The sequence below is a fragment of the Xiphophorus couchianus genome, chromosome 2, assembly GCF_001444195.1.
Source record: "Xiphophorus couchianus chromosome 2, X_couchianus-1.0, whole genome shotgun sequence".
NCBI classification, from domain to species: domain Eukaryota; kingdom Metazoa; phylum Chordata; class Actinopteri; order Cyprinodontiformes; family Poeciliidae; genus Xiphophorus; species Xiphophorus couchianus.
Genome location: NC_040229.1, coordinates 16,901,165 through 16,922,099, shown reverse-complemented (window position 1 = coordinate 16,922,099; position 20,935 = coordinate 16,901,165). Strand labels below are relative to the sequence as shown.

Below are 20,935 nucleotides of genomic sequence, written 5' to 3'. Positions count from 1 at the left end.
TGTGATATGTTGATATTAATACAAAAAAAGGAAAATACCTTGATCTTAATATGTCAGAAAGCAAGCAACTGGGTACTAGTTACCTTTAATGGACAGTTCACCAAAACTTTATCATGTTACTGAGTGGAGATGCTTTAGAAATAGTGTACAGTTACCTTAGTATTGCAAACTGCATTCTGAAAAAAACACATGTATAATTTCTGTTTCATCAGAAAAGAGAACAGATCCCAACAAATCCTAAAGAAAACAACTAAATATTTTACAAAGATAAGAAAGCACCAAGGGGATAATGGTATCAGTATTATAAGATCAGGTGGATAACATCCTCAGACTGATATTCTGAGAATATTATTCCTTAGCACAGCTGGCCAGGATTTTGAGTTCTGGGACCTTTGTTGTATCTCTCCCCTCCTTTCTGCTAATTTTCTGCCTATAAATCGCAAATAAAGGCCACTAATACTACAAAAACCTTTAAAAATCACCAAGAAACATTGAGTGCCACGGTGATTTTGAAATAAAAAAAAATAAAGTAAAATATTTAAATAATTTAAAATAACTTTTCTCATTCCTCCATAAACAAAAGGTATATATTAGGTAAACCAGTGAGCTATAACATTAAAAGTAAAGGTAAAAGATAGCCTCATAACGCATGGGGACAAGTAAAGCTGGGAGCTTCCTGATGGTTAGGGTTGAGAGATCCAGCCTCACAACAGTGTTGTGGTCAATACTGGACATCAGAAGCTGGTCACCTACAAGTGTCCCCTGTCCAGCGTATGACACTCTTTCTGTGCGGTGCATCTGAAGGCAAGGAAGAATAACACATCAAAAATATCTTGAACAGAAGTACAATATATCTCTGCTTAGCTGACTCTCTTCAAGAAATTAGATCAGTGCTAAGAATCTTTACCTTCCCCCATGTTTTTGATTTTACATGGAATGATGTCACCACATTGCTTGAGTTGTTCCCACCAATCACAAGCAGCTCGTCAGCAGCGCCCAGGAAGTACAGAGTAGGAAGGTCTACATCAGCTCTTGTTAAGGTGGGAAGAAGTTCAGACCATGAGTCTAGGAGATAAAGGCAGTACAGATTTCAGACGGCTCTGTACTGAGGATGTGTACCATGCATAAACAATGGGATTTTGCAGACAGCAACATACAGAGCAGTTAGAAGAAGACAAGCATAATGTAGACAAGTTTTGTTTTTATTTTATCCACCTTGCTTTGTGTTGTACTGCAACAGCAATTTCTCTCCTGTCCTCTGGATGCTCCCCAGCACATAGATACACTCTCCAAGGCTGGTAGTGAGGGGGACATCATGGGATAACGACAAGGTGAACTGGAAGTCAGTGAGTGGTAATGGGGATACAAACCTAAGGCAGAAATTATGCACACAAATCATGGGCATAATTTTAAGACATTTAGTCAGTATTTGATTCTGTATGTGTAATTCTCAGCCTGTGTGGACAGAAAATCTGCATCAAATTCAAAACTATACACTAAATTTCCATCTTAAAAATCTTGTGAAATTATCTGTCATATGTGGCAGTGATGGCAATGATGAAAGTGAGCTTGTGTCTGGAATATCACACATCCCTGCTAGCTGTTTCATAAGTGTCCAAACCTCCATGTATCCTCCCATGGATCGTATCGCTCCACTGCTGTGTACAGAGCTGTACTGGAGTCTGGAGTCACCAAAGAATCCAAATACCAGCCTCCAAACGCGTAAATAAAGCCTTCACAGGCCACTGCACTGAAGTGCCTTCTGTGCTATAAAACAGAAAATGTTGATAATTGGGTTAATTCCAAAAAATAAAGCATAAAATGGTAACTTTGGACAAAATAACCAGTTATATTATTGAGCTCAAGAGCTTTTGTACCTTTATCAGAGGTGATGTAGCCCCCCATGAATTGTTAAAGGGATTATACCTAAAGGAAGCCATAGTGAACTCCCAGCCTCTCTTCTTCCGCTGCCTGTAGCCTCCTATGACATACAGGTAGTTATACAGTACTACTACAGTAAAACACCACTTATCAGCCCTGAAAGGAAGCTCTGTGACTGAGTGCCAGTCCTCACTGTCCCCTGAAAATTTCATGGTGAAAATGTTCCGGGCACGTTCTGTCTCCGGGTCGTTCCAGGAAGTCAGGTTTTCTTTCCTGAGGCTGCACAGGCACAGTTCTCCTTTTGCTCTCAGGTTGATGACTTCCTCCCTCTCCTCATCGCGCAGACACCTGATATATGAATCTGTCTCAGTTATTTCAGAGGTTTTAGTAAACCAGTGGATTATAACTTCGCAGACCTTATCACATGTTGCAGCTCCAGAAGGTTCCGGCTCAAATAAGTGAACACTGTGTTTTTCAACTCTAGACAGAAAATTTCCTGAGCAAGGCTCAAGTATGATAAGCAGTTGGATGGACTGAGTTCATGTGCCAGGGCTAACAGGCACCTCGAGACGAAGGCTTCAGCCAGAAGATAGCTGCCCACCTGAGGAGCGAAAAAGACGAGACAGTGACTGGATTTAACTTTCCACAACCTAATATTGACCAAGAAGGCATCATATTTGACTGGATACCTGAATGTGTACTCCCAGTTCGTCTTGGGGAACATTAAAATCATGATAGAAGCAGAACTCAAGGAGATTGTGGAAAATGGAGGAGGACACGTGATCCAGATGAATGTGGCTCTCTGAGGTTTCTCTCATGCTGGACTGGGACAAAGCTCTGAAGTACTCGCTGCACTCTGAAAGCTTTCCGAGGTCCACCTTTGTGAAATTAATGATTAAGCTGGATTTGTACTAACTACGCTAGTTTGGAAACTTATAAACTTACATATACTCACGTGAAAGGCATGTGTGCTAGTTTGGATTGTAACCTTGGCTCCATTTTTGTCTCCTAGGTGATATGTGCGGAGGGTCTCATTGGTTTCCCACTCTGAGTCTGCTTGATATAATCTTCTAGGAGGGATTCGGGTGGATGCTATCCAGTTGTTTACAACTGAATTATTACCCAACAGCCTTTTAATTCCTCGTTTCAACCATAAGATCAAGCATTCGATGAGCATTATGAAACACTTTCTGATTGCATTAATCATACTGAAAGTGTTCAATTCATCTAAAGTTTAGGAAATTGATTCAGTGATCAAATGCAAAAAAAAAAATCATTCAAGCATCCAGGACTATTAACTCAGTTTAGCATGTCCAAGAAAACCACAGTCCAACGGGAGGGGAAAACACAATGCATGGTGGTCGTCAGCTTGATTTCTCCCAAAGAGAACACCAAAGTCATTAAAGTATTCAAGAGCATATACACAAATAGAATAAATACAGATACAAAAAAATCCTCTGGAGCAAATCTTTTCATTCTTTACTGCATCAAAATATTATCGGAGAGTCCCTCGATCTTTGAGCAGAGCGGTCCATTTTGGCTGGTCTATTCTTAGATCTTGTAGGTGGAGCAACTGTCAGCTCAGTGGGATTAAATGAGGAACCCAGACTGCTCTCATGTCATCACTGAGGTCTCAAAATACTGGTGCATTTCAATAAGTCAAAAATTTCATAAATTCATTTAAAGAGTAAAACTCGCATATGCGCTGATATACATTCCAGCATGTAATATTTATATTAGTTTATTTATATTAAAAATTATAGCTTACAACTAATAAAACCAAAAACTTATTTTTTTCTGAATGCTTTAATATTTCATAAGAACAAAACAAAATGTAATATAGAAATGTTATGCTATTGCTACAAGACTATGCAGAAAATTGCTGACAGTTACATTACAGGAGACAGTAAGAAAATCACAGGCTGGGCCATAATAGGTCATTAGTAGAGCAATTGACAGCTTTATTTAATCTGTTTAGAGGAAAAGGTGCGTAAGGACTATAGAGTATGGTTTAACTGCAGCCTTGACACATCTGTAAAGCAAAGCATACGTAAGAGCTTTGAAGGTGTATGGTGTGAACTGCAGCTGATCCAAGTGTTTCATAAAGTCTCACTTGTATCCAGGACTGCGTTTCATAAAAGAGATTGAATTTTATTTTCTAGCAGGACAGTGAAGATGGAGATGAAAAACAGCAGAGCTGACAATGCAGGCGAGTCGAGCCACCAGAGCTTTCTTAACTACGACAATATCTTAATCATCTCTGTGCCAGATAGTATTAATGTAGTTAATCATGCAAAAAGGGTCATTACAAAGAATTGAGTGTGAATACTGTAAAATAAATTAACATATTTTTCACCAGGACCACATTTGTGCATTAATAAAAAATATATCTTGTTTATGTAATATTAAAATTTTCTAAGAGCCTGCATTTACATTAGCTGTAAGCTATAATTAGTAACAGCAGCAAACAAATATTCCACTCTATGTAAAGAAACTATATACCAGTTTCAATTTAATCAAATTATTAAAGTGCTATTCTAGTTTGGAAAACTTGATATGTATTTTGCAATTTAGTGCAAGATTGCCGTCATGGTGATTAAGAAACAAAACTCAGACAAGTAGCCATTTGGATTCTGAGGACAAGTTTAATAAATTTAGGATTTTTCTTGTTCGTGGGAAAAAAAACATACAAACATATGCAAGTAGTTATAGAATGATATTGCAACAGAAAAAGGTTTTCGATTAAAAATGGATACCCTTTTTTACAAAAATTACAACACATTAAATGTATTCAAGCATCTTGTTAGTTTAAATAAATAACATCTTTGTAGAGACAATATAAAGAAAATCTCTAGACAAGGTAAAAACCATCTTTTACAATCAAATAATATACAACCTTAAAATTTCAGTGCTTCTACAATTAACTAATCATTACAGTCATGAACGTAAGAATGAGCATGAATATTGTACATGAGCAGACAGAAAGGGTAAACTGGTGAAGCAGAAGCAATCAATTAGTAACTGGTAAAAGTGTTGGGGCAAAAAAACGAGTAAAAAAACAAACATTTAATAACAAACCTTACGATTACTTTTATGGTTACATGAACAGTACCATTGACTACTGTGATACCGTGTGCGTAATATGAGTATGATTTCAATTTTATGCAGTTCTGAAGAATATCTGGAGAAAATTTTATTTATTTATTTTCAAAAAGGATATGGAGCATGTAAGTCTCAAGGAAATCAGTTTTCATACAAAGGGACGGAATTAAATCACATTCACTATTAGAAGTATATATATCTTAATGTGGAGTGAACTTCAAAACAACTGAAGTAGAATTCCAAATAAAAACAAAAAACAACATTAATGGGTTACAAACAAGCGTTCTATTCTAAAAAAAACAAAACTCTGTAGTTTGGGCTCATTTACCAAAATGATGAAATTTACAGTCAAATGTGAAGACAATAATTCTCTGGCAAGACAAAAGATTAAACATGCATGAATGTCACAAAGTGCTCCAAAACTGGTCAACCTAGAGTTAAATAGCCAAAAATATACTGAGTGGCCATCAACTCATAACTCTTCATATAAAAGTGTTAAACAAGTTGAATATGTGCATTTTCTCAAAAGGTCTTTTTACGTTCTTCTTTTTACACTCACAAATTACAATCAAACAAATAAATAAAAGATAGTATATAAAATCCTTGCATAGGCATTAGCGGAGCTGGAGACGTGGTAAACACGGAAAAGGACAGTACACTCTGATTTTCAGAAGGAGGAATTTAGGAGAAGAGCTTTTTCTGCTTGAAGTAGGCGTCAAAACGGCTCTGAGCATAATCCTGCAAAAAAAAAAGAGAAGACATTGGCAAAAATGTTATTAAAATGTAAAAGACGAAAAAATAAATAAAAAAGAAAACACTAACCCCTTTTATATCTTTCTGTAATGACTTTAATTCAAATGATAAAGATAAGTCAAATGAAAGAAAAATCACTTATAATCTGAAAAATAAGAATATCCTTTTGAGTACAGGTGGCATCTGCTTTATATAAACATTTCAAGTATTTTCAATAAAAGATGATAATTGACTTACATAACAATGTTCATATGATTTATCCGATTGATATTTTTAATTAAAGTTGTCAACATTATTACTATGGATTTTCAAGGAAGTAAGCTGCATCTACAGACACAAACCTGATGAAAATGTAGATTAGAAAACAAAAAAAAAAATCTATTTTCTTTTGTCTAAATATAAGCCTAAATATTTCTCCGCTGTTTCTTGTCCTGCACTTGCAGTTTCAAAGTATGGATCCCAATCATTCTGAAATATTTAAAAAAATTAAAAACATGAAGTCAAATAAAGTATGCATAATGTGCAATTATGCACATTTTGGCTACAATATGAAGAGCATCTACTGGTAGGGATTTAAACAAATTATTACACTAAAATACCTACCACTAAATGCTGCATATTACCTTATTATTTAAAATATTTGAATCATCAAGAATCACACTGGTCATTAATTTAAATGAAAAAAGCTAACCTAACTTTTCTTTCAACAAAATTAATTTGCAATTAAAAAAAGATTCTTGATTGCTCAAATATTTCTAAAAAAAAAAAAAGTTAAAAACTGAAATCATTGTTTAAAAAGATAGCTAAAGTAAATTAAGTTAATATACACAGCTGAAAAACCAAAACAAACCCTTACCATATATCCAAACTCAATCTTGGATAACTTGGCCTGAATGATGGACCACAGTCCCCAGAGGAAATGCGATGCTAATGCATATCTACAGTAAATTATATAAAAAAACAAAAACACAGGTTTAGCAGTCTGCAGATTCTTCAGAAACTTGAATAAAAGAATATCCTTGCTGAAGCAAAGCATTTCTAAAATGTTCACCTGTTTGCTTCAATTATCATATCCTCTTCAATTTTTGTCTGATCCAGGTCACTCTTGGTGTGTCGATTTTGCTCAGCCAAATAACTTCTGATGAAGTGAAGCTGAAAGGATAGTAAAAAAAAGTTTTGGTTTTGCTTAAAAAATCTACAAGAAATCATTTATAGTTAGTACGCTGACTGAATTCTCATGAAACGCTGCCTTCATTTATTTGAATCTCTCATGAACTCTATTCATTTACCACGTTTTTACAGCTAGATGTCACTACACAACAAGCACAGCATCTACTGGGGCGTAACCTTACAGGGTGAATTTAAATGTGTAGTGTTGCATATCCTCCAAGTTTAAAATTACCTATTGCAGTGATCAGTGATTTTAAAAAAAGTTAATTTGCTTAAGAGTCAAATTCTTGCTTAGAAAGTAAAAAACTGTTTTGTAGCTCAAATTCAAATACAAAAATACTTTATTGATCCCAAAGGGAAATTTAATAGCTCAAAAGAGGAATTAAATTAAGTTACATAATTGTTTGGCCACATCCACTTAAAAATGCTGAGAGAAAAAAAAGAAAAGAAAATTTGTAACATCGTCTGTGAATTTGTTATCAAGATGAAAAATATATTGAATTTTTTTTTTTTTTTTGGGTAATATCACCCACCACTAAGTTAAACCCTGTTTTACACTTATTAATATATAGAACATCACCAGACATCATCTCTAATTTCCGTGGTAAATTAACCATTATTTTTGACTGACCTGCTGCTCTCTGGTTGGATAGTTCTCAGGTGTAACTTTGTAAAACGGCCACTCATTCCACGTGTAATCATACGTCCACTCGCAGAAATGGTTCCCAAAGTCAAAACCCCTTCAGAAAAGAAAACTTATCGCGTTAGCATTGTTACGTACGAGTCCAAACTAAACATTTCTAAACAAAAGGGCTTCTTTAGTGCTTACTCGACCCAAGCATTGTGTTTCCAATGAATTTATAATTGAAGTGCTCATTTTACCTGTAATTGTAACTGCTATATTCAAAGTCAATAAGCATCAGTTTTTCTGTCGATGTGTGGTCCCTGTCCTCCAGGATAAGGATGTTTCCTGCAAGAGTGAAACAGGAAGAAAACAATCAATATACACAGTTCAAGAAAACACTTTCTACTTTATCTGACATCAGATTTAATATTAATATTGCAATTAGTCTTGAAAGTGTGGCTGGAGAAAAACCATTAATGTCTGGAAAACTGACCGAGAGAATAGTTATGTTTTTACCTTCTTGGACATCATTATGACAAAACACCACTGGTGATGGAGTCGCTGCCAGCAAAGAACTGTTAATGAAACAGCCAGAGAACCAGAAAAGACAATAAACACATTAAACAGAAAAAGAGCACAGTAAACACATCAGTGTTGCATATGCAGATATTGCCACAAAATTAAACTCAAATATTTAGAAAATGGACACAAAGAAGATATTATTAACAAGGAATTAGCACTAACGTCAATATCAGCTCAATATTAGTCATTTTTTTAAACATATCAGTATAGATGCAATAAGTAAAATTACGGTGAAGTCAGCAGTGTGGTCGTTTTCTAGTTGTTGTAGTGAAATATATATAAAATATTGGTAAGTATATGAATTAGCCATAACATGGGATATCAATTTTGGCTCACATCCTCGTATCATTTATGCTTTGATGCTGTAAAAGAAAACAAAAAAAAACAAACACTTTTGAAGTGGAGAGTGCATTACTTGTTTTTTTTTTCCAGTTCTTCATCAAACATGTTATAAAGTCTGATGTACTTTTGCTTAAAGTTGCATAATTCACAGCACTGACTTGAAAAATAAAAGCCAATACTAAAATACTATGACCAACACAAAGAAAAGCTACAGGAAAAACAAAACATCCCCTAAAGTCTTCTGTGCAAGTGTCAAAAGACTTATGAAATAAATCCATCCGAGATAGGATTAAGAACAGCTGACAGAGCAGATTTAAATAGGTTACAATGAATCTAGTACTAATCCTGCTTCAAAGTAAGACGCACAGATATCTACAAGATAACATCTGCTTTCACATCAACACAAAACAGATAAACAGTGGCCTGATCCTGCTTTGGTTCGGACTTTTGAACTATGAGGAGAAATCAGAAGAGAAGTCGTGGAAAGAGATTCAAAGGTCATTAACTGGTCTGAGAACAAACAACATTTAGACTTGTGTTTTCCGTACAAAGAAGTGTTATTGTAGAGCCTTCCTCCCACCAGCTGTTACTTTATGTCCAGCAATCTCTGCCGTCACTTGCAGTTTTTTCAGTTTCTTGTGAATACTTTGCTGCCATTTCTCATACACAAATATACCCTCATATTGCACATTTGTTATAAATTATCCTACTCCACATTTCTTTCAATCTGAATATGCCTTTTTTAATACATAGCTTTTTTGTTGTAAAATTTCCCTGTTTTGTGTCTTATTTTCTGTTTTTATATTTCCATCTAGATGTGAATCTGCTCGTTTGAGCTGGTCTGTCACTTTGCTACTGCAACACCTGAATTTCCCCATTGGGACATAATAAAGGTAATTTCTATTTCTAATAATGAAGTAACTTTAACTATCAAATCTTTAATTTGTGTAAGTCGATGCCACATTTGTTTGAAAATAGGATAAGAAGCAAATATTTGGCTCTGCTTAGCTGTGCTACCTACCATAACTAGTGTTGTAGCCTACTTGATAAAGGGTAAGCTTTACTTAAAGAGCATTACATGCGTCTGTCAGTCTGTATGGAGGGACAATTTTCTTTAGTAAAAATGATTGAATGAGTTTTATAAGGATCTATATTGTCTTAAAAGTACATGCCACAAAATATTTTGCTAAAACTTTAAGCTATTACCATTTGGCCAGACTCACCGGAGACTCTTGAGCTCAGCAGGCAGATCAAACTGCATCAGTTTATTGTACTTTTTCACATGCGTTTCCCGCACAAAATGAATCTTCATTACTTCATCCATGTATCTTGAAAAACAGCAGAGAGGACAACAAATCCATGTAAATATAATGTATTAACTGTCCAGAAAGAAAGTGGGACTGTGTCTTGTTCTCACTTGTCAATGGTCCCGAACAGCCACTTGGGCTCTTTGTTAAAGGGCATAACCATGCCATGAAACCGTGCCAGTTTGGTGGCAATCTCAGACGAAATAACCGGGTCGGAGAGTTGTTCTGTGAGCATGCGGGTGTTCTAGGAAGAGACAGAGAGACTCAAAAAATAACTAAGAATCAAACAGATATCGGCCAGAGTATCAGAAAAAGGATTTGGACTAAAAATGTTACATACCGGTAAGTATTGCTCCAAACGTCCCTCTGGAAAGATACCATAAAGCTTTGGCCCCAAAGTTCGCTCTGCCAAAATAGCAAACATCACACTTTCCAGTACCAGAGAATCCACACCCTGAGTGGAAAAAAAACTAGTGATTAAGATATGCTTGTTTTATTCTTACAAAGCAGGATCTAGTGCAATAACAAATATTAGCAGTGAGGCAGACTCATGGCTAAACACAGATTCTTGATGACCTCTACTAAGTCTACTAACCTGCAAGATGGCACCGTAGACTCTCAGCAGCACCTGCCGGGGTTCTTCCCCCAAACATGGGACATGGTCAGGCAAGATACACAGGTACAGTAGATTACTCAGTCCACCACTAAGAAAAACAATGACAATATTTACATTAGAAGTTACATAATTTGCTGCACATTAATGTTCATAAAGATTGTCAAAAGTCTGCTTGACAAAAACGCTTCCTGATATGTTGAATATGGCTTTCTCCCCAGGGCAGAGCATGCTGTGGAAATGCAACAAGGAGAAATAAAAAAAGAGGCTAAACTCCTCTGGAGCCGGGGCTACTTACAGACTAACATATTCTGGAGTTTGAATGAGAGAAATTCTATAAAACCCTGTCCAGATGCATGAATTATCCCTGCAACCAATGTCTTTTTCCCAGAAAGTTATATTCTCTCTTAGTGATGGGAAGTTTGGCTCTTTTCAGAAAGCCAGTTTTTTTGGGTGCTTTTGAGCATGACCCATCACTAATCTCTCTTACCTGAAAGGAAGACCCTGCATCACTGTCCCTGCTGCAGGCCTCTGGTCTGTCTCCTCCCTGACTTTTCTCTCTCTACTGTGGTAATAAAGATTTCTTTTAAATTTGTGGATAGAATAGTGAGCACAACGTCTGTACAGAAATGAGAGAGGATTGAGTTTATTCCTAGGATTAACTAACCAGCAGGGGATGTAACCTAGGTAGCATTAGTATTCTTGTTAACTAGAATACTAATGCTAGTTTAACAAGCTGATTAGCTATCATGGCAAGTTAGCATGGATTAACTAGACATAAATTTGCTAACGCTATCTAAATTGAACACTATTACTAAACTTACACAGTCTGTTAAAAAAAAAAAAAACTGTGCAAAGGCTTTTGCCTTTTGTTGGCTCTGTCTGGTTAGCTGACACACACTGTGCAGCTCCTCTCAGCAGCATGTTCCCTGAGGCTGATTCACAGACAACACAGCATAGCCCCAAGCTACACCGTTTGTGTTTCTGCCTGGCTCAGCTATGGAATGGACTGCACAGTAATTACCCATAACATCAAAGAGACCATTTAAACTGCATCCGCAGGGCAGCACACACTACTGCAGGGTGCCGCACCGCCATCTCCTAAGGTTAGATCCAATCCTGTATCATGTATGCTCATTGTGCATTCATGTTAACAAATTAAAGTGGTAGTGGCTAAAAAAAATGCAGAAGGCAGAGGGCACAGCTATAGGAAGTGCGTGATGTCCCATGTAACACCGCCTGTTAAGCATGTCTACACACAGTGGCCAGAACAGGGACACTGGCCCCTGTAATGGCCTTTGTAGAACCGTCCATGATGTTGGCTCAATGCAGTAAAAGATGATTGGTGGGATAGTTAAAGTCCATAAACAGGATATTCTTACTCAAAAACCATGTGATGTGGCTAAATTAAAACAATTTGGCAAAGAAGAGTTATCCAAAAGTTGTCCACAGCGATACAAAGAGGTCATCAAAGTTATCGCCTATGGGTAGAAACCAAACCCGTTGTATCCAATGTCCCTTTTTACTAAAGGCTCAAAGAGCCATTGCAACACGATGACACTGCTGACTGGTACAACATTGGATGTGGGAAAAAGAAAATCAAATTATAAAACAAAAAAAAAACAAAAGAAGTTAGAAATATCGCGTTCCCTTCATTTTAGTAAATATTACAAAAATGCTTCTACTAATTTATCCCACGTTATACAGATAGCTGTCAATACTTACCTGACGATACTAATTTGAAAATCCGCTTCTTGAACAGTTTTCCATGATCCAGACAGAAAGTCCCTGCACCACAAAAACGCTCTGCTTTTTGTATCTCGGTCGACCTCTTCGCTTCTCCCATCCCGAAAAGACTCCGCTTCGGAGTCGTCATCTACCTGAGGACTCGGGGTCCTCAGGTATCTCTCACTGACCAAAAGCGAGGTCACTACTCGCTTCCTCCCTGCCGAAGGACAGACGCCTTCCGAGGAGAGGGTGTGGCTGGAAACGTTGCTGCTGTGGAGCCCTTGTTCCGTTTTCTCAGCTGTGTCCAAGACATTCGCGCCGGAGTTACTATGGTTCGCATTTCGACCAGACTGCATCGTGAGTTTGAGGGCGAGGAGTAAATGAACACTGCCGTAAAATGTCGGTCTGATGAGGCAGCGCAACGGGCTCGCTGACACACACTGTTCACCAATAAAGCCGCTCAACCGAAAGAGCCAAGCATAGCTGGATGTCCTGAACCGCATGAAACGCGCTGGGCGGCTTTAAATATGATGTATTCAAATTACGTTTTTATTACCCTTGCAAGCGCAGCAAGCAGCAATGTCTGTAACCGAAGCTAACTAATCAACATCCAATCACATTTCAAGGAGAATCTTGCAATTGTTCTCATTGGTTAGTGAGCTAATACGTAATGTATACGTCACTAGAAACGTTAGGTCTGTGGCTTCCTGAAGGCTTTTTGGGCAGTGTAGTCCTTTCCGACACTCGAAGTAAAACAGACAAGCAGCTCTTCAGTCCCCCGAGAAAATTGGGCCAGGGATCCCGCTCCTGCCCAATGTGTTCAAACAGCCATGGCTTGAACAGTTGCTCTGTTTATCTGTGCTACCCGCAAATCCGTCCTACCTTGTGGTAGAGCGCATGCGCACATCGATGCTACGTCACATATTGCTTACTCAGCAGTTTTCTTATAAATACGTCCTAGCTGTGGAAGTTTTGTTTCATGTGTTTTATTTTATTGAAGATTACGGTAAGCTTTATTTAATATATTTTATGCCTGGCTTTCATTAAGCTGCTGTATTACTTCATGTATTTACTTTACATGACTGGCAGCTTATAAATGGCTTTAGTTTTGCCGTCTGCAAAGTCGTTACTACTGTAAACAAGTCATTAGCGGTTAATCCGGACAAAATACGTTGTTTTTTGAGCTATTTTGTCCCTATATTTCAAAATATTTTAGTTTAATTACACTCTGTTTATTATTAAGCTTTGCTAAATAGATGTTAGCGGTACTATGTGGAATTGAAGCTGTGTAATAGCCGTGTAATATGTATATTAATCATATCCTATCATTTCAGGAACACAATGACCTGCGCAGTTCGGTGGACACATTGTGGCTGCGCTGCATTTGATCAAGTCTGTCACACAATGTAAACGTATTAATGCGCAAAAAAGAGTTGCGGTGATCTGTTGACTGTGTTTAATTTAATTCCAATAAAAACGTGTTTCCCCTGTCTGATACTGTTTTATTCTTACAAACACCTCTGTGTTTAAAATATTTTTTTAACAGGTAGGATATTTTAGTAAAAGGATTAGTGCAAACATCTACAACTTTTCATTTAATATACTTTAAGTATGTTGCTTTTTATGTAATATAAACTTGCTTGATTAATATATTTTGAGTATACTATTTTTGTAATTGAATTGCATTTAAAATATACTTAGAATGTATTTTAAGTATATTGGCATTACATATTTTATATATGAGTAGTGTGATTACAGTATGCTACAATTACAGTTTTGGTCTATTATAATTGCTAATGAAGTACACTTTTTAGTTACTTAATGTCTTTTATTATTCTGCTTTGCCACTTTGTACATTACATGTTTCATACACACTACGGTACTGCAAACACATCAGGCTACCAGAACACAGAAGGATCCATTACAACACACTTTCCAGGTGAAACAAATTACATTGTGCTTTCAATATATTACCATTTTGGTAACACTTTATTTGATGGGTGTTGTATTGTTGTTTCTAAATGAATATGAACTTGTTTTCTTTGCATTGTTTGAGGTCTTAAAGCACTGAATCTGTTTTGTTATTTTGACCATTTCTCATTTTCTGCTAATAAATACAAAATTTTTGCTTGGGATTTTGGCATGTTGTCAGTAGTTCATAGAATAAACAAACAATGTTCATTTTCCTCAAACATATACATACTGTATAAAAAGTAAAATCAGAGAATTGATCATTTTAAGTGGTCTCTTAATTTTTTCCAGAAACAGACAGACAGGCAGACAGACAGATAGATAGGAGTGTGTGTGTGTGTGTGTGTGGGCGTGTGTAAGAGAGAGCGAGAGAGAGAAAAGAGACATATATTGTTGTGTTACAATACTTAGTAATATGATGAATTAGTTTGTTACTAAAACTGATTATTTGTAACTGGCCTTACTTGTTTTTATTGTTCTTAATTATTATTTTAATAATAAAGACATACATACAGAACAATAAATAGGTAAAGAAAAATGTCAGCTTTTGTTATTTTCTCTACTCTTTCCCTAATTCCCCAATGGCCTTTTTGTTTTTCTTTACACAACCAACGGCTTATGGTAGCTCCAGTACTTTGCAGGTGGAAGCGGCACTTTTTGACACTGATCATGATTTGGAGGTTATTGATTCCCTCTAACAAAATTTGATTTGGCAATGCACTTTGGTCTGTTTGCTCAGGGCAGGAATACCTAATGCTGGGTCACGCTGACTTTTTCTGACCTGTGTTTAATTTCAGTTTGCCAATGTTTTTATGTTTGTCGTTCAATCCAAGAGAATGTGCTTCATAAAAATAATAAAGACCTTATGCTCAGTGTATTTATTTTATTGTCATAACGCTTGCCTAATCTACTGTCAGTTTCAGGGGCTGTCGTATTTTTTGAGGTAGAGCCGGCATAATGCTCAAGATCCATCTCTGTAGCTAAGCTGAGGCAGGGACATGTGATGGGGGCAGGTTAGGAGGCGGGATTGTAATACAAGTAAACAGATTCATTCTATTATAAAAGCAGGTGCACAATTCCATATTCTCTACAACATCTGGAGAACTCCTCAGATCACTTGTTGTGAAGCCATGATCATTAAATTAATTGCCGTTTGTGTTGTGGTGCTGGTCTCTTTTGGCAGCTTCTGTGATGCAAGACCTGGTAAACCATTACCTCAAAAACAACCATCTCAGCAATTTCAACAGCAATTGCAGACATTTGACAAAGAGCTCACCTGGAAATACCCTGATGATCCCCAGCCTGACCCCAAGCCTAATGTGCCATTTGAGCAGAGATATCCAGCAACGGTTCCTGCTGCAACTGTTGCTGTTGAGTGCAGAGAAGCCATAGCTCACGTGGAGGCCAAGAAGGACTTGTTTGGCATCGGGCAGCCCATCAATCCAAACGACCTCATCTTGGGTAACTGTCCACCTACTGGAGAAGACCCTGTTGCTCAAGTGCTGATTTATGAAGTTGAACTGCATAAATGTGGGAGCCAGCTAACTGTAAGAAACAGATTTTTTTTCTGGAAAAAAAACTATCATAGATGTTTATTAGAATTTTGGAAGATATGTTCTGTTTGATTGCTAATTGTTTTAAGGCATGTCTTATCTAGACAACAGATGATGCCCTCGTCTACACCTACTTTCTCAACTATAGCCCTTCAAATTTGGGTTTTACTCCAATTGTAAGAACCACCCAAGCTCCTGTGATTGTGGAATGCCACTACCCAAGGTGGGTAGAGCAAAGTCAAAGAGTTTGGCAACTCTAGATGTAGCATACAACCTCTAAAGAAAACTCAGAACTTACTAAAGGCTTAATCCCCATTATAATTTTTGATGGGGCACATTGAGAATAATAGTTGAATTCTACATTTTAATTAAATTATTTTCCCCTTCAGGAAGCACAATGTGAGTAGCCTTCCTCTTGAACCCCTGTGGGTCCCTTTCTCTGCAGTTAAGATGGCTGAGGAGTTCCTGTATTTCACTATGAAACTTATGACTGGTGAGCTTGACAAAAATTAACACAACTATTTTAGCTGTGCAAACAAAATACAAAGACAATTGTATGTATAAAATTGGAGAAATTGTAGAACTTGCTGATGTGAGGTCACAGCATCTGTAAGAACCATCTCTTCCTTAAAAATGAACTGTTAGCCAATAGTTTCCATAAATGCTGTCTCCAGAACAAATGCACATCAATTTGGCTGGTTTCTGCTGCCAAATGTCTACTAAGTTGTTGCTAGGCTACACTGCATGACTTCAAATGCATTTAAGTTGATCACAGATTTTGTTCTCATTAATCTGTGATATCCGAGAACAAATCTATTTCAGTTGATTTAAAAAAATACTATCATTGCTAATCATTGCACAGATGACTGGCTCAGTGAAAGGCCAAGCTACCAGTATTTCCTTGGAGACCTGATCCGTATAGAGGTTACCGTCAAGCAGTACTTCCATGTACCCCTGCGTGTTTACGTGGACAGATGTGTGGCTACCCTCTCACCTGATGCAACTTCCAGCCCCAATTATGCTTTCCTTGATAACTTTGGGTAAATTATTACTTACAGTTATGAGAACTTGTTCACAAGAGTAGTAAAGATAAATGTAACACAGAAAACAAATTTGTTACATCCTCATTTGCTTTATTTTGCGTGAATGCAGGTGTTTGGTTGATGCCAGGATCACAGTCTGTGACTCAAGGTTCATGGCTCGCACTGAAGAGAATAAACTTCAGTTCCAGTTGGAGGCCTTCAGGTTCCAGAATCCTGATAGTGGATTGGTATGCATCACTCCGACCAAGACAAATTAGATATTTTTATATTGTACCATATAATATTAACCCTAGTCCTCCTTTGCTTTAACAGATCTACATTACCTGCCACATGAAAGCAACATCTACTGCCCATCCCATAGACGGTCAGCACAGAGCTTGCTCCTATATTGGCGGGTGAGTATGCTTGCACACTTAATAAATGGACTAAAGTAACATAGTGATTTTCTATTCCTTTTGACCACTCTTACCACTTTACACTAGAGTAAATTTGCTCATTTGCACTCACCAATGCTCATGCATTCATTCACAAGCACATTAGACAGCTTAGTGTTAAGTGCCTTCCCCAGAGGCACATCAGCATGTCAGAGGAAGAAGCTGGAATCAAACCTTCAACTTTTCAATTGGAAGGCAATTCCTCTTTCCACTCATCTGCAGTTGCTGACATTTCTGTCCCCAGATGGAGAGAGGCTAGTGGAGTTGATCCAGCTTGTGCTTCTTGTGAGTCTGGTGATGTGGAGTCGTATATTGCTCCAAGAATTACATTCGTTAACCCCCTCGACATTAGTAGTGATGGTGGAGGAGGACAACAAACTCCTGGTGATCCAATAGTCCCTTATTATCCCCCATTTTCAAGGAAAGCTCGTGATGTGACCAAACCTGAACGTATGTGCTTTAGAACACTTTTTTATGAATGATATGATTTTGTCTAAACAAACATTACAGTAATAGATCAATCATAATTTCTACATACCTAATGGCTTTTTTTCTTTTTTCGTTCAGTTTTGGAATGGGAAGGCGATGTCACTCTGGGTCCCATCCCCATCATGGAGAAGAAACTCTGAAAACCAGAAGTGTCGCATGATTTGACTCTGTAGCCATGAACACCACAATAAACAGTATCATTGGTTCATATCTCTATAGGCCTGTTGCGATAAACAGTAAATCAATTAATCACAAGATAAATTAAAGTTATCGACCTCATTTTAATTTATCGGATTTATCATTTCTTCCTGCCTTTTTTTCTTTCTATTGCTGACACTGGATGAAAAAAGGCACCGGAGAGCAACTCCGGTGCTCTCCACTAACTCCTCCCTTCCTAATTTCCTTAGTGTAATGCACAGTTCACACTACACAATTTTAGAATTGTCGACCGATCGTTGGCCCATTTTCAAAACCTGAGAGACCACACATTAACCGACAAAAAATTGTAGGCATAGCGATTTGATCGGGTTGTCCAGCCACACGGCAAGAGCAACACACCACATGCTCTCTCTCACCGCATTCAGATTTCAGACAGAAAATCCCGTAAAAGCCCACTACATCATACATGAATTAATGTAAACAAACAAGACGTTCTACCAACTGGACCCGATCAGTCGGAACACACCACACACTACAGGATGGATTACGATTATGGCAAGCGACAATCTTAGAACGTTGGACGTTCTAAGATTGTTGTAAGAGGTAAATCGGCAAAAAAAAAAAGATTGTGTAGTGTGAACTGGGCTTAAGGGAGGAATGAACTATTGGATCAAGTAGCCGGATATGCCCGTCTTCTCTATCTACATTTAATGATTATTGAAGGGCAAGATAGCAAGACTTCATAATCTGTACTCTGTTGGTTGAATGTATTTTTTATTTCCACTTTGATTTTATGTTGTTTAGTTTTTGTTCAAGTGTATTTTTTGTTAATGGAGACTGAGATTCAATTTTATTTTTGTTTTTGGTTGTTTTGTTTATTTAGTTTACCAGTTCCAGTGTTTAGTGTTCTTTTGAAAATAAAGTGTATCTATTTTTGCAGGATATCGCTTGCATTATTATGTCATTACCATTACATCAGTTAAAAATGGTCTTCAAACAATATTATCGTTTATCGCAATCATTTTTTAGACAATCGCTCAGCAAAATTTGTTATCGTTACAGGCCTATGTCTATCTTATGCTCTTGCCTCATGTCAGCTGTTCTTGAACGTGTAACAACATCCCACTCAGTCTCTTATATCAACCTAAAATTTCAACAACTTACTAAAAAATATATTTACTTTAAATTAACTTCTATGCAATGCTATTGAGTCCAATTGGGTCCATGTGTGTGGACCCAATGTGTCCAGCACGTAATCTGTGACTTTCTCCATTTCACGAAAATAAAAATCGCAACTGTCTAAGATGCTTGTTTCATTTAATTTTTTCCTTCAAAACAGAAAACCTAATGTTCAATAAAAATAAACAAGGAACAAAATTGAATAGTGACATTCTGCCCATTAAAAACCTAACTGAATAACTAATGGAATAATAAATAGATTCACAAACACTTTAAGATTTGAGCTTTCACCTCCAAGTACTACTTTTCTCCAAGTGCCGTCACAATAGTTTTGACGAGCTACAGATCTAGATAGATAGATAGATAGATAGATAGATAGATAGATAGATAGATAGATAGATATTCATTAGCCACAGGGGAAATTCATGTTCATTATCAAAAAAGTAAAACAGAAAAACTATAATTTTCTATTTCAATTTTGAGTTTAGGTTCTCTCTGTTGAATGACACTCGCGAGCGCATTGAACGGGCGAATAGATGTTTACTGACCTCGTGTGGCAGAAAATGTGTATTATATTGTTTTGCAATGTTCAGCAAGTGGTGCTGAACATTGCAAGTTCAGCACCACTTGCAATGAACAGCAAGCAACAAAAAAGGCTTATTTGATTATTCAATTAATACATTAATTGAGTTAATTCAATTAATTTATTAAATTCTTAATAAATGTATTGATAAATAAACATTTATTTAAAATGATCATTTATTTATTAATAAACAAAACATTCATTTGCAGCTTATTTATTTTGATTTTTCTCGAAAAGTTAAATGCTTTAGTGCCTTATTCTGGTTCGTATTTTGAAAACTAACATTTTTACTTACTTTATAAAAAGTACAATAGGTCGTTCTATCTCTTTATAACTGCTTTGCTAAACAAAATCTCCAGAATTTTATAAATTAGTAATATTGTAGGAACACAATGTATACATAGTTGTCCTGAGGTCCACTCAAGGGTATCACAGTAAAGGCCACTAACTCACACCACTTTTGATACCTTGTAAAATAAATGAATAAAAATTATGCACCATTTGTCTTTTTCTGGCACCTAAAATATCTTGAGAGTCAAACTGTGGAAAAGTTGGAGAGTTGTTACCATTGCAAGATGCGGTATTTAGTTTTTGCAGTGTGCTACCATATTATGCTTGTGGTTAACAGCATGTGAAAGATGCTGTCTTGAGTACTCAAAAAGAAAATCGGTTGTGCTTAACACCACCGTCTCTAGACCTAATCGCCTTTCTTAATCAGGAAATGTCACTTTCAACGTTCGTCATGCTAAAAAAGAAGAAGAAAAAGAAAAAAAAAAATCTCAGCTTAGATTGTTTTCTGTAGCACAGTTTGGGCTCAAAGCCTAACCTCCTTCTGGGACGCCCTGCTCACGCAGCAGCGAAACTGACGTTAAATTGTCTCTGCTCCTCCTCCTCCTCCTCCTCCTCCTCTTCCCTCCCTCCGCCTCTGCCTGTCTCCGCACTGCTGCCCCCCTTGCTGCTGCTGGGTGTCACAGGCAGCATCACGGCAGCAGACATTTGGCGAGCAAATCGAGGACTGCGGTCAAACCAGCTGCGCGCTTCATGCCTCCCGTGGACATTTCGGGGAAACACGGGAAAATCCGCGGCGTTGCACGGTACCTCTTAGGACCCACTTTTTGTTTTTTTGGCTCCTCTCTGGTCCCAATTGTGCGTGGATGCTTCACTGCAGATTTGATGGTGCTGAGCAGGCTTGTCTGATTGTGAAGGCTTGCGGGCAGGCGGGCATTTGCGGGGCCGCGGAGAAAGACCCCGTCGTCCAGGTTTTCTGCGTCCCAACTCTGCCCTGTGATTGTTCATGGACTGCCGCTGCGCTCGGTGATTTTCTGCAGTCTCTCTGAGTCATTTGTAGTAGAAGATGGCGGACAGGGCTGAGATGTTTTCTCTATCCACTTTCCATTCTCTCTCTCCGCCTGGCTGCAGGT

General features: G+C 37.4%; 4 protein-coding genes and 1 long non-coding RNA gene across 6 annotated transcripts in view; 3 read left to right on the top strand and 2 right to left on the bottom strand.

Moving 5' to 3' along the window:
* Window positions 1-39: 39 nt before the first annotated feature.
* Window positions 40-3,416, bottom strand: LOC114135569 (kelch repeat and BTB domain-containing protein 11). The gene is made up of 8 exons (XM_028002956.1): window positions 2,837-3,416; window positions 2,571-2,759; window positions 2,298-2,482; window positions 1,878-2,229; window positions 1,622-1,767; window positions 1,216-1,370; window positions 908-1,065; window positions 40-798 (listed from the first exon to the last, which is right to left on the bottom strand). Exons 1-8 carry the CDS (start codon window positions 3,086-3,088, stop codon window positions 616-618), a joined length of 1,620 nt encoding a protein of 539 aa, XP_027858757.1. The 5' UTR covers window positions 3,089-3,416; the 3' UTR covers window positions 40-615.
* Window positions 3,417-4,506: 1,090 nt separating this feature from the next.
* chkb (choline kinase beta) lies at window positions 4,507-12,639 on the bottom strand. The gene is made up of 11 exons (XM_028001253.1): window positions 12,101-12,639; window positions 10,358-10,466; window positions 10,103-10,216; window positions 9,873-10,006; window positions 9,679-9,783; window positions 8,048-8,106; window positions 7,789-7,876; window positions 7,538-7,646; window positions 6,788-6,888; window positions 6,593-6,674; window positions 4,507-5,721 (listed from the first exon to the last, which is right to left on the bottom strand). Exons 1-11 carry the CDS (start codon window positions 12,604-12,606, stop codon window positions 5,665-5,667), a joined length of 1,464 nt encoding a protein of 487 aa, XP_027857054.1. The 5' UTR covers window positions 12,607-12,639; the 3' UTR covers window positions 4,507-5,664.
* A 342-nt stretch (window positions 12,640-12,981) lies between these two features.
* Window positions 12,982-13,595, top strand: LOC114134566 (uncharacterized). The gene is made up of 2 exons (XR_003593408.1): window positions 12,982-13,109; window positions 13,438-13,595. It is a non-coding gene; the product is annotated as an uncharacterized LOC114134566 (long non-coding RNA).
* A 985-nt stretch (window positions 13,596-14,580) lies between these two features.
* LOC114151190 (zona pellucida sperm-binding protein 3-like) lies at window positions 14,581-17,864 on the top strand. The gene is made up of 8 exons (XM_028028239.1): window positions 14,581-15,621; window positions 15,732-15,850; window positions 16,017-16,120; window positions 16,490-16,667; window positions 16,780-16,897; window positions 16,983-17,065; window positions 17,349-17,554; window positions 17,672-17,864. The coding sequence occupies exons 1-8, from the start codon at window positions 15,205-15,207 to the stop codon at window positions 17,731-17,733; spliced, it is 1,287 nt and encodes a 428-aa protein (XP_027884040.1). The 5' UTR covers window positions 14,581-15,204; the 3' UTR covers window positions 17,734-17,864.
* A 2,566-nt stretch (window positions 17,865-20,430) lies between these two features.
* The window catches only part of mapk8ip2 (mitogen-activated protein kinase 8 interacting protein 2), a 31,889-nt gene continuing 31,384 nt past the window's right edge, over window positions 20,431-20,935 (top strand). For both annotated transcript variants that reach the window (XM_028039242.1, XM_028039249.1), the window contains exon 1: window positions 20,431-20,933. In XM_028039242.1, the coding sequence (XP_027895043.1) occupies window positions 20,869-20,933 (65 nt within the window). In that variant the 5' untranslated portion in view covers window positions 20,431-20,868. The remainder of the gene's footprint in view (window positions 20,934-20,935) is intronic.